The sequence below is a fragment of the Dermacentor andersoni genome, chromosome 1 (genome assembly GCF_023375885.2).
Source record: "Dermacentor andersoni chromosome 1, qqDerAnde1_hic_scaffold, whole genome shotgun sequence".
NCBI classification, from domain to species: domain Eukaryota; kingdom Metazoa; phylum Arthropoda; class Arachnida; order Ixodida; family Ixodidae; genus Dermacentor; species Dermacentor andersoni.
Genome location: NC_092814.1, coordinates 380,427,759 through 380,440,552, shown reverse-complemented (window position 1 = coordinate 380,440,552; position 12,794 = coordinate 380,427,759). Strand labels below are relative to the sequence as shown.

General features: G+C 43.9%; 1 protein-coding gene across 14 annotated transcripts in view; it reads left to right on the top strand.

Moving 5' to 3' along the window:
- LOC126518718 (uncharacterized) overlaps positions 1-12,794 on the top strand; it is a 78,959-nt gene that overhangs the window by 40,153 nt on the left and 26,012 nt on the right. Inside the window, exon 6 of one of the 14 annotated variants that reach the window (XM_055064898.2) lies at positions 7,352-7,541. The exons of 12 other annotated variants lie outside the window; for them this stretch is intronic. In XM_055064898.2, the coding sequence (XP_054920873.2) occupies positions 7,352-7,405 (54 nt within the window). In that variant the 3' untranslated portion in view covers positions 7,406-7,541. Of the gene's footprint in view, positions 1-1,072; positions 1,787-7,351; positions 7,542-12,794 lie in introns of those variants that run through there. One more of the 14 variants, XM_055064897.2, reaches the window with a different exon arrangement.

Genomic DNA, 12,794 nt, shown 5'->3' with positions numbered 1-12,794 from the left:
TAAAACATACTTTTGCCGTGTCGACCTGGCTGACAGCTGACTTGCGAGGGTCAGCCGACGATTGCGGTTGAATATTGTGTGCGCAAGGGAGGAAGGCGGGACTCTTTCGTGCTTGAGCCACGGGGGGGGGAGGTAGTTCTACTTGGACAGCTGCTGCTTATGGAGCGGCTGCTGTATCTTGAAAGCGATCTGCGATGTGGACAGAGTGCGCGCTCCCGCTGACGTTGTATCGTGAAGTTTAGTTTAGAACGTTTCGTTTACGTTGAAGCGAGAGACAGCACGAAGGTCAATTCGCGCGCTGCTGCTGCCACACTTATCGTGCTTAATTTGCTATCGCAATTGATGCTTTGCCTTTCTGGTGAAACTGACTTTTTTGTTTGTTTTTTACTTTGGATGTTCATCACTTGCTCTTTGCAATAAAGTTGTTAGACATCGCCATGAAAGTTTCGGAAGTGAGGCATTTTGGATATTACGGACTTTGGATAAAACGGACATTTTTTGTTGGATTATCAAGGTCCGTTGTAACAAGAGTCGACTGTACCTTATTTTGGCTAATAAACACTGAGGCAAAGACTTTCTGATTCACCCTCGTACAATGATTATTGTATGAAACTCTATGCTGATGGACAAATAATGTAGTGCCGGTGTACCTTCTTGCTTCCGCTTTATTCTGGTGTTCGATGAACCAGTGTGGTACTGCAGAGTTTGCCGAAGGAGGATATCACATTCTAGGTTTAAAGGTAAGCTTTTTTGGTGTTTATGGGTGATAGCTAGGCTTTGAAAAAGAGCTGCTATGATCAGAATCGTACAAAATGCATAGTTAAGAATGCTATTAGTGACTGAGGTAGACTGTGATACACAGGCAACAGCGAGAGCTGGCACTTCCATGGTGCTGCCATGTTCTTTGACGCAAGACCTTTGCGTCGAGTTTGGATCGCTGTGCTATTTTCTAAATGCAAAACTATTTGTGTCTTGCGCATGTGCAGTGGCGCTGGCATTTTTCTTTCTTTCTTTTCTATTCTCTTCTTTTTTTATTTCTTTTTTTAAATTTTTTTATGTTATTTTTTTGCAGCCACAAACCTTTGCGGCCCCAATTCGAAAACTCCCTAATGTGCATGGCATGATATGAGTATAATGCATGATGTCGTGTTCAGTGCAGGTGCGCTTACTCGATCGGTCTAGCGGTGAGCCTTTACCCGCAAGTTGTGACTCGCACTGTGTTGCATCCTGGGTTAATAAACCTGTGTTTGTTGACAATCTGTCGGTGGTGCCTTCTCTGCACTGTATCGACGAGACCGGCCGTAGTGCCCTTCCTGCATTGCGGTGTGGAGGAGTGTCAAGTCCTTTCCTCACCACGCTTGCAGGGTAAGCCTCGTGCAAACTCGTCTGCACAACATATCGACTATATCAGTTAAAATTTGCAAGGTATATGATAAAGGTACGTGCATTGGGCCCTGTGCCAGAAGTGCTTGCTGCTGCGCCAAATCAGCCTTTTGGTCTGCACCACGACCTGTGCCGAAAGGTGATATGGTACAGTAAAGGACTTTTCTTTTTTTAGGTCACGGCTAACGGTGCGTGTTACAGTCGAGGACAATTCTCTTTTCCTTTTTTTTGGATTACTGAAAACGGGTGCACATTACAATCGAGGGCGCGTTAGAATCAAGTAAATATGGTACTTTGTCGTCAGTAATAGCTGAAGTATGCAATAGACGAGGCATAATCAAGAGGAGGCCCAAACATTTAGAAAGATAAAGCGAGAGTTCATAGGGGGGCGAAATTTCCCATGCCTTCAATACCGACTGCCTTGTCTCTGTAACTTTTGTCACTCCGTGAGCTAGCAGTACTTGGTTCTGGCATTAGTACAAAAGCTTGAAACGAAAGTGCCATCAATGGAGGACGTAAGCAAGGAGGCATACCCAACACCTTCTGCATTCCAACAGTCATGTTCATTTTTCCTTGTTTGCTGTCAGGATCATTCCCTTGTTTCGTGACACTGGGACGCAAAAACTATTGTTGACGTGCACAATAGGAATAATCATCACTTAAACATGCCTGAAATGGAGGTGTTTCATCACTCCAGAAAATTTCATCATGCGTGCAAGCTGCTTTGCAGTATTGTTGTGGCAAAAGTGTTCGCAGGATGTTGTGGGATAATGAAATGCACATAGAGAGCTAGTGTAACCAAAATTAAGGCTGCATTATGTTGTTAACTAGTAGAGTTTCGCATATACAGCTTGCTGTTCAGTGTTTGAAACCTGGCGGCAATCGCAAGAGCGATGAAAAGAAAATGAAGTTACAAATAAACAGGTTTACAGTTCTGTAATCGTGCAACCACCCTAGTGGCACTGTGCCTTCCTATCTGCCATTTTCTGGATGCAGGCTGCTGACAAATGGCAGTTTCCCCACACTAGAGTATAGCTCTACTCTGCACAATGGCAAGGTTTACGTCTGAGCAGAAAAATGGGTTCAAGCATTATTTCTGCTGTTTCTGCCAGCTCCCTACTCGTGCTGGCCACCTGGTCCAAGTGTGTATGCAAACATTGGCTACAGTGTCTTGTTCACATAAGACAAAGGTTGTTAGTATAAACTGGTGTCCTAGTTTTATCTCTGCCAAGAGACAACCACTATCAAACCTGTACCATGAACTAGAGCTGCAGTGTGAGGCAAGTGCAACACGGATCTCTCGTCCAGCCGCCACTGTATGACATACGAGGCAGCTCGACTGCATGACATGCTTTGCAATCTGGATGCTGCGAATAGCAGCCTTGTGTGCAAATGGATGCAATGAAAAATAAAGCATTCTCAAAGTGATGCATTTTGTGAATGTCGGCAATTGTTGTGAAGCACCGTAAGCTACATCTACGAAGCGAGGCGGGTTCAGCCTAGTGGCACTTATGGCACTGCTCGATACTGAGCAGCTGTGAGCCACTGGCGTCAGTGGTGTAGCCAGGGGGTGGCACACGGGCCACAACCCCCTAAAAAGAAAAATCTGTGTTAGTATGCAGCCTGCATAGACCTCCTCCTTCCTTCCTTACCCTCCCTGTTACTAGGCAAGTCCCCCCCAGAAAGATTTTCTGCCTTTGCGACTGACTGGTGTGGTCGCCCTGAAAACTCGCCATTAACTGACACGGTGCTCCATGGCACGCTTTTGTGTGAATCTTGCTTCTGGTGTTCGTTCCTTTAGAAAAAGTTCATTTTTGCATGTTCCACTAGTGGCCGGAAATGGAGTACGAAAGACTTGATGGATATTCTGCACTTAATAAATGCACCGTAAGGGTTCCCATAGAGCTACTGCATTTGTGTGACCGATTTTTCGAACGAATTTGGGCCCCAAAGTTAGATATTTTGGACTAGATCGCTTGTCCTGAGCCATGCTACCCTTTTTTCTTTTTTAAGTTTTGGTTGCCGTTATGCATGTGGTGTGTCCACAAAGTACATAGAGCAAGTAGCTTGTAGCTTGTAGACATGGCATCTTGGTGCGTGTTTGTGCAGCTTTGCATTTCTGTGCTCGGCATCGCTCCCTGTGGCTTTGCAAGTGCCAAGTGGTACAAAGAAACATGGCTTGTTTCTTTGATCTCGATGGCAATCTACGTTAGCGGAGATCGTCAACATCGTGACGCCCTTGGCGACTGTGTGCAGAGACCATGGAGGCGACGTCACGCTTGCGCACATTCAAGCATATCTGATTGCCTCCAAGCGTAGTACGAGGCAAGGAATTATTAGAGATTGTTTTAAGCTTCCCTAAGCCTAATAAATTTTGTTTTTTTTGGCTGAAAGAATTTTTCGGACTGTTTTTCGGTCCTCACAAGGTCCAAAAATAGGTCGGTGACTGTGGTTTGATGCAGCACATTGCTGCATGCACGCAGCGTTGAAGCAAAGTACATTGTATCTGCACCACCTAGACAAAGCTTGTTTGTTGTATTCGATAGTCTGTTAAAGCAGAATTCTTTGCATTAGTATATGCTGACCAAACTGAGTGATAAGAATTGTCTGTTATATCCAAAAGTGTGCAGATCTAGTGTAACACACATGAGGCATAAAGGTGTGCCACCTTTGCATGTTTTATGTCTGGCTTTATGTTTTTTTTGTTTTTGGATAAATGGGATTTCTACCTAAATTATATACAGTAGAACAATATTTGAGTGCCACATAAATTCCATTGCTATAAATGATAATTGTTATGAACGGGCTGCATGAAAAGCAAGATACGAGGATGGTAGAGCTGTTGTGAGAAAACTATAATGGTGGGGAGGCCAGTGCCTCTCCACCACCTTCCTCCTTCCGGCTGCTGATTGCGTCAACTTGTTTAACTGCTGAACTGTGCTTCCTGCATGTACCGATCGCGTGTAACAAGCCGCGGCTGTTGGCGTTCGAGAATAGCACTGCTGTAATAACTGCAATGAGGGGTCTGGGGTGGCAAGTGACATCTGAGATCAGCTTAGGCATCACCTTGAGGGCCTCATAAGGGGCTGTTTAAAAATGCGAGAATGTTGCCGCAGCAGCCTCTCAGCTTGAAAAATCCAGAAAATCCAGAAATGGTGCAAAATTACCACAAGCGTCCGCCACATACTTCTCACTGGCTTGCACGAGAAAACCCCATGTCCGTCAGCCTTGATTGCTTTACTCGAAGTTTGCCAACATCCTTCTCCGAGGCATCCAGGTGCTCCACGTAGTGCAGCGAAAACGAAGCCCCGAAGAGATTGAATCATCTGCAGGACCTCCTGCAAGGACAACATTGAGGCAGCCTGCCCTACTGCATCATCACTGCTGTCGTCACCATCGCTGTCACTATTTGATGCAAGCACGTTCGCGATGATTGCCTCATCGGTTGAAGTTGCGATGTTTCTAATGCGTCGTCTGCATGTAGAAACTCTTCCAAGTTCTGAAGCATTGTAATCAACTGCAGATGAAAGTTCAGGTTTCACTTCTTTCGTGGTGAGGCTTCGTATAAGTCTCTGCTGCCTTGGGCAAAGCATGCTTTCCTAAAGCAGTTTCGCACGGTAAAAGTGCTTACTTTGGACCGTGCACCAAAGCTAAACTACACAGCCATCAGCAGATTGATCTTCAAGCCTGGTTGCTTCCTGCTTGTCCACGTGGCCATGTCCATCAACAAGGCTAACTTGTTCTGGATGCGGCAGCGATGCATGACCTTAAAATTGGTGATCACGCTGGTGTCCATAGGCTGCAAGCCTGCTGTCATGTTCGGTGGCAGGCAAAAAACTTCCACACTTGATAATTTAGGCATGGAGTGGTGGGCACTACAGTTGTCTGGGATGAGCGCCACCTTCTTAGATAGCTTGATATGTTGATTGAGCTCCAAGAGTCACTCATGAAAAAGTTCTCGCATCATTCATGCCTTGCATTTGTGACGGTAGTGTACCCTGGCAGCACCGTGAAAGCAGCAGAGATTTTTTTATTTCTCAGTGACAAATGCAGGGCACTTGTTGCTCCCGTCCATATTGGTGCACAAAAACACAGCGAGGCGCAGCTAGCTGTTTTTGCTGCCCTTACACATATCTCCTATGAGTGCATATGTTTTGGACAGCAACGTCTGGAAGAACAGTCCCGATTTGTTACCGTTATGTATGTCGGTGCCTGCATAGTTGTCGAGGATGCGGGGCAGTGTTTCCTCCACCCACTTCTGCTTTGCCTCCATGTCAGATGAAGCTCCCTCACCGTTGATGGCTTTATAAACAATGCCACGCCTCTCTTTGAAGTGCTGTTCCCAGCCACCACCTAGCAGGAAGTCCACATTGTTGATGAGTAGGGCAAACTGCTTAGCCTCTGTTGCCAGAATTTGCCCAGTGGTAGGCAAGTTCATGGCATGTGCACTGAGAAAACACACTTAGAGGGCCTCTTGCACCTCCTTATAGGCACCTTGTCGAACGCGTTTGTGCCCGTTGTCTACCGAGCAGTTTTCTTTGTCGAACTTCTCTGCTTAGCGGATGATTGTCAACACTGTCGGTTGCGATAGTCTGCATTCCCTTCACCAAGTCGCACACTGCCAAAGTGGAGCTGCATCATGTTCTGTATAAAGTCCAAGTCTGATAAGATCTTATCGCACCCTATGCACTGTGTGCGAGGGTGAGACAAGAAAGATGGTGGCTTCACGAGTGCCACTTCCCGCATGAGCAAAGGGAAAGAGGGGTAGGGGAGTGAGCTCGCAGTAGGGCGATCAAGTGCGTGCGAAGGGTTGGAGTGGGGAGTGGCTGCACATAACTGTAAGCACGGCTGAGCGCATACGAGCCACGCACCCTGCTTTAGAGGTAATGTACCACATATGCAATGAGTGGGCATGCCGAATTGGCGTGGCATCTTGTAAGCTGTTTTCCCACACGTTTAGTTTTAGAATTTGCGTAATCTCTAGTTTCGGTCACCCATTGGAGCGAGAGGCAGACAGAGCGTTCGCTCCCTGCTGCCGGCGCTTTTCTTGATAGCGTCATCTCATTGTGGGCGACACTATCAGCCGCGGGGGCAGAGTGCATGTGAATGCGTGGCTGGCTTCGCTTAATTTGTGCCGCCAATGTGAAGATATCGTTGACGTGGCATGAAACGTGGCAGATCGTTCGTTGCCAACTCCCAAATTCATCAAAGTGAATTGTTTTCTCATTCAAATTAGCTTTTTTCGATTGCCCGATAATTCGGGAAATTCTGCGGCCCCTTTCCGTGCAAGAAAAATCGATTGGCAACTGCACTTATGTGCATAAAAGGTCAAATTTCAATACAACCATATTTCTATATAACGAAGCAACTTGCTGATTTTACCAACTTCATTATATTGAGGTTTAACTGTATTGCTAAAACCGGTATCATTATAAGTAGGTTCGACTGTACAGTAAAGCCTCGTTAATTTGAGGTCTTCATGGCCAAGGGATGTAGAGTCGGCTCCCATTTATTCAGCCACAGATAATTTGACTTTCCAGTTAATTTAAGCTTACTGAAAAGTTCCAGGAAGAAATCAGACATTGCTGTGGGAGGAAAGCTCATTTAATTCGAATGGCTAAAGCATGCTGCTGCAGTTAATTCGACCCCCACTGACTGCGCACCCTTATGCGTGTAGCAGTTACTTAAACAGAAACTTCAGCAGACGGTGTTACTTCTGCTTCTTTCGCAAATTTTGTAAGTACTGACGGCTGTGTTGAGGTTTGTGACCCACTCACCAACAATGACACTATCGGCAACATGACGTTCCAATGCTCAGACAGCGTTCAAACATGTTGCTGCTCTTTGCTGCATGTTGGTTGACTCATATTTGAAGAGGAAGAAACAAAAGACATTACAGATTAGTTCAAGCAACAAAAAAGATTTGAATTGTTTCATTTTGCCACTTCTTCTTAATTTAACCTTTCAGATAATTCGACCAAATCTTGTGTGGTCCCGCAAGCATCGAATTTATGGGAGTTGACTGCATCCCAATTACTCTCTTTGGCTCGCTCAACGAGGAGTAGCAGAGAAGGCAAGCGAATGAGCCAGTGTGAGCACTGAAATGTCACACTGTCCTGCTCCCACTTGACTACCTTATGCATTGTAACATCACGACAGAGTAATGTTATTGGAAATGAATCCATAACTGTCTATAGAAAAGCTGTTCTATTAAATAATTTTGCCACTCTGGGGCTTGTCAGTACTTTTTCTAGGGTTTATAGGCCCAGGACCTTCATTCATATCATGAAAATGAATGAACTAAAATACAGTCGACAACAGATTTTCCGGTCGCCAGATTTTTTGGACATGCCCGATAATTTGACACCTTCCTGGCACCGCCACGACCTCGTACAGTCAATGTATAAGAACATGCACTGGTGGTCCAACTGCGCCACTTGCGCCATTTTGCTACCGTTCAACTTGCCTACTCCTGGCTGTGCCCACTCAAGTGCCATTTGCGCCATTTATGCAAAAGTGTGCTATTTTTGCATTTTCACGGCAGTGCAATGTTTTCAGTAGAGTTATGCAGCTACAGTCAATGACCAGTTTTCTAGACACCTGACTTTTCGGATGCCCGATATTTGCACTCTGTCATGGCACTGCCACGGTACCCCATAGGGTCACCGTATAAGACGTCAGAAATTTCAGGCGGAAAAACCCTTTGCCGTCTGATTTTCTGGACTTTTTGCCATGACTGCAGGTCCAAAACGGCATTGATTGAAGCCACCACCGCCACCATTTTGATTATCTCGCCGCCTCGAACAGGCGCTCTCGCACGCAGATCCTCTGGCAGCAGTGGCGTAGCCAGAAATTTCGCTCAGGGGGGGGGGCTCACATTGCAGCTCGGCCTCCTCCTCATAGAATATGTTGAGGGGTTAAAATACAAATAACTGCATTGCCATTGCCAGAAATACTGCAACTGAATCCTTGAACGCTACACACTGTCAAGACAAGTAAAATATCTATTTTTTTATAAAGGAATATATTCGTATGTCCTAAAAATTGTGCCAGAAATAATGCTTCCATGTTTTTTGTCTATTTAATAAGTAAAGAAAATATCACATGAAGTTTAGAAGTATATCAGTTCGAAACCAGCAAAGCAGTGCATGTCGCTGATATGAAAAACGCAAAGGCCATAAAATGAACAAGTTGAGCACATATATTTAATTGAACTTTGTCATTCAAGAACCTTGTGTACATTTTTGTACATATGCAGGGCCAAGGGAAAATCTCAATGACACTGTTCTTCGTTCCAATGTATTGCGCAGGCACAGCTGTCACAGTCGTGTATTGTGAGTAATTGCACCGAAATTATAGCCACAACACAAAGCGCATGTAGAAAGCAGGAGTTCTGCAAAATGTACATTAGAAATACACAGATGCTAAGATACAGCTTGATAAAGGGCAAAAAAGTGTCACTGGAAACAGTTCACTGCATGTATACACAAAACCTTGCGACAAGATATTTAAATAGGTGTATAAGTCTCCAATAAAACTACATATCTACACAAAATTTACTGTATATGCATCAAACAAGGCAAATAAACGTGTTGCGCAATCACAGATTCACAAATCACTGGATCCTAAGGCCCCCCTCCCTCCACTCCCCCGATGCACCGTGCGGGACTGTAGGCGGCACGCTTCCTTCCTGCGTTTTTCCTTTGTGCACGCAAGACTCTGCAACCATCGCCGTCTCACCAATTCCCCCCCCCCCCCTCTGCCAGGCTTTCACTCACACATACAGCATGCGGCGTGCGGTGACAATGTTATCACCCTTGGTCTGTATACGGAACATGACGGTGACGGCTGGAATGCACCTGGACATTCTATATAATTGCTATCACGATAATATAAGAGTATCCGGCAACTGAAGAGTCCTGTGGCCCATTACTTTGTGCAAAAGAAGTAACAAAATCGAACTTTCACCATGCGACAATTCAATGCACCACGTCTTTCTTTTTCTTTCTTTTTTTTTTTTTTGGAGTGGGGGCACTGAAATGAAAATGAAATGAAAAAAAAAAAAAGGCAAAGGAAAGTATGTTGGCCACAATCGAATGCTTCCTTTGGGCACCTAATGTGGCTACCGAAGAAATATTGGAGAAAACATGAGACGCTTGGTCCACAGAGAACCATATGCATACTGCTCAGTATCCTACACCGGCAAGACAGAAGACTTTATGGAGAGGTTGCGATAACGTCGAAGTGAAGGTGATGCTCTCAAGCGAACACATTGCAATCCGTCCAGTCTGTGGCCCACAGTGATGACGGTGAGCGACCATTGTTTCTTTTTTCTTTTTCTCGTCTGCTAGCCAGACAGTGTGCAAAACTCCTCCAGACCAAAATCCACTCAGCCAGAGAAAAATGAATGCTAACCAAAGTGCGCTGTGCTGTGGTCGGGGCAACGGGAGAAAAACAGATGCGCTCTGGCTGGCTCTGGCAGCCAGTGGGTAGCAAGAACAAGAAAATTGAAGAGGCTCAATAAGTCCTGACGATTAAAAGTCAAAGTAGAAAAAATAAATAAGAACGTAGTTGCCTTGGCTGGCTTTAGTGTCTTGACATGGATGCTTTGCTGCAGGTGAAAAAAATGTTGGTATTCTTTTCTGTGACACAAAGGCTCAAGCAAACCACCACAACGCTTCGTTTCCTTGGACTTCGCTGCGTGCTTTGTCAACTTGCCTGATAGTGTGTTGATTTGGCTTGTCTCGTTGTATGGTCCAATGTACGATTTTAGAAAAGTCAATACACCTTCGGCGTCAAATGTTTATAAGAACATTAAACCCACAAAGTTGGTCGTTTGTCACCGACTCCTTGCAATAAACTTGTTAGACATCGCCACGAAAGTTTCGAAAGTGAGACGTTTCGGATATTACGGACTTTACATAAAATGGAAGTTCTTTTGTCGGATTATCAGGGTCCGTTTTAACGAGAGTTGACAGTACTGACCTGTACAGTACCCAGAGAAGCCACGATGCCTCAATTTGAAGTAGTAATGAACAGGTTAGAGAGGCTCCCTCTATAACTAGCAATGAAGTTAGAAGAGCCTTGCAAGACACGAAATGGGGAAAAGCAGCAGGAGAAGATGGAATAACAGCCGATTTAGTCAAAGATGGAGGAGATATCATGCTTGAAAAGCTTGCGGTCCTTTATACAAAATGTCTCATGACTTCAATGGTTCCAGAGAACTGGAAGAATGCCAACATTATACTAATCCACAAAAAGGGAGACGTCAAAGAATTGAAAAATTATAGGCTCATTAGCTTGCTTCCAGTATTGTATAAAATATTCACCAAGATAATTTAAAATAGAATGAGTGCAACACTTGACTGCAGTGCAGTCAACCAAGAGAACAGGCTGGGTTCAGGAAGGGATACTCTACAATGAATCACATCCATATCTTCAATCGGGTAATCAAGAAATCTGCAGAGTAAAATCAACCTCTCTATATGGCTTTCATAGATTATGAAAAGGCATTTCATTCAGTAGAGATATTGGCAGTCATAGAGGCATTACATATCAAGGAGTACAGGAAGCTACGTAAATATCTCGGAAAATACCTACGAAGATTCCACAGCTACCTTGATTCTCCACAAGAAAAGTAGACGGATACCTATAAAGAAAGCGGTCGGGCAAGGAGACAATTTCTTCAGTGCTATTCATTGCATGCTTGGAAGAAGTATTCAAGCTAGTAAACTGAAGAGGCTTAGGAAGGGGGATCAGCGGCGAATATATCGACAACCTTCAATTTGCAGATGACATTGTCCTGTTCAGCAACACTGGGGGCAAGTTACAACAAATGATTGGGGACCTTAACAGAGAAAGTGTAAGAGTGGGGTTGAAGATTAATGTGCAGAAGACAAAGATAATGATCAATAGCCTGGCAAGGGAACAAGAATTCATGATCTCCAGTCAGCTTTTAGAGTCTGGGAAGGCGTACGTCTGCCTAAGTCAATTACTTACAGGCGATCCTGATCATGAGATGGAAATTTACAGAAGAATGAAAATGGGTTGGAGTGCATATGGCAGACATTCTCAGTTCCTTACTGGAAGCTTACCACTATCATTGAAAAGAAAGGTGTACAATCAATGCATTCTGCTGGCGCTAACATATGGGACAGAAACTTTGAGGTCGACAAAGAAGCTTGAGAACAAGTTAGGGACCACGCAAAGAGTGATAGAAAAATATTAAGCTTAACGTTAAGACAAATGAAGAGAGCGGTGTGGATCAGAGAGAAAACAGGGATAGCTAATATTCGAATTGACATTAAGAGAAAAAAAATGGAGCAGAGCAGGCCATGCAATTCATAGCTTAAATAACCAATGGACCATTGGGGTTACAGAATGGGTGCCAAGAGAAGTGAAGCTGTGGCGATGAAATTAGGAAATTCACAGGTGCAAGTTGAAATCGGTTGCCACAGGATAGAGGTAATTGAAGATCACAGGAAGAGGCCTTCGTCCTGCAGTGGATATAGAATAGGCTGACGATGGTGATGATGATGGTGACACCAAATCATGAAATAAGATAAGAAAAACTTACTTGCCAGCTCTGCTTGTTTGCAAAAGCTTTCTGCCAAGGCTGATAAACTACTCAGCAACTATTTGTGTCCATAGCATTAGTTTCATCAAAATTACCGATATTTTAACTTTAGTGGACTTGTATCCCCCCCCCCCCCCCCCATCTGAATATAACAGCGTTGCGACAACACAAAATATAAAAAATAAAATTGCTAGTACCATTTAGGGAGATGAAGGAGGAGAGTGTGCCTATTATGTTAGGCTCTGCTGTATTATCAACATGCCTTTTTTTTTTTTTCACGGAGTGCTCCATCTTAAAGTATACATATACGGGGTGTTTCAGCTACTACATGAGAAATTTTTTTAAAATTGCCTTGCAGCAAATAGCGCAATTCTAGTCCATAAGTTGGTCTACATGAAAAAAAAAAATTTTAATGCATAATTGACTAATTAACAAAAATCCACTAAGTTTTTTAACTAATCACCTTATGGCACATATTGCAATTTACAAAGTCTAGCAGTTGAGACTGCAAGTCATATCTACTTGAAAGGAATTGTGTGGATGACACAATTTACAAGATATGCACCGTCAAACTTTGGTAAAAATGCATTGTTGTTCCACTTACTTTCTTAACAAAACATTATTTTATGCATTGAAGCACAAAAGTAACTGAAATGCCAATGCTTTTCTCTCCAAAGTTCAGAAATCAGTATCTCAAAACTGGTGTCATCCTGAGAATTTGTTCCAAGTGTATCCACCTTGTGTACTCCCCGGCTAGAATTTGTAAATTGCAATATGTGCCATAGTGTAATTAGGTAGAAAATTAATTAGTGAATTTTTGTTAATTAGTTGCATA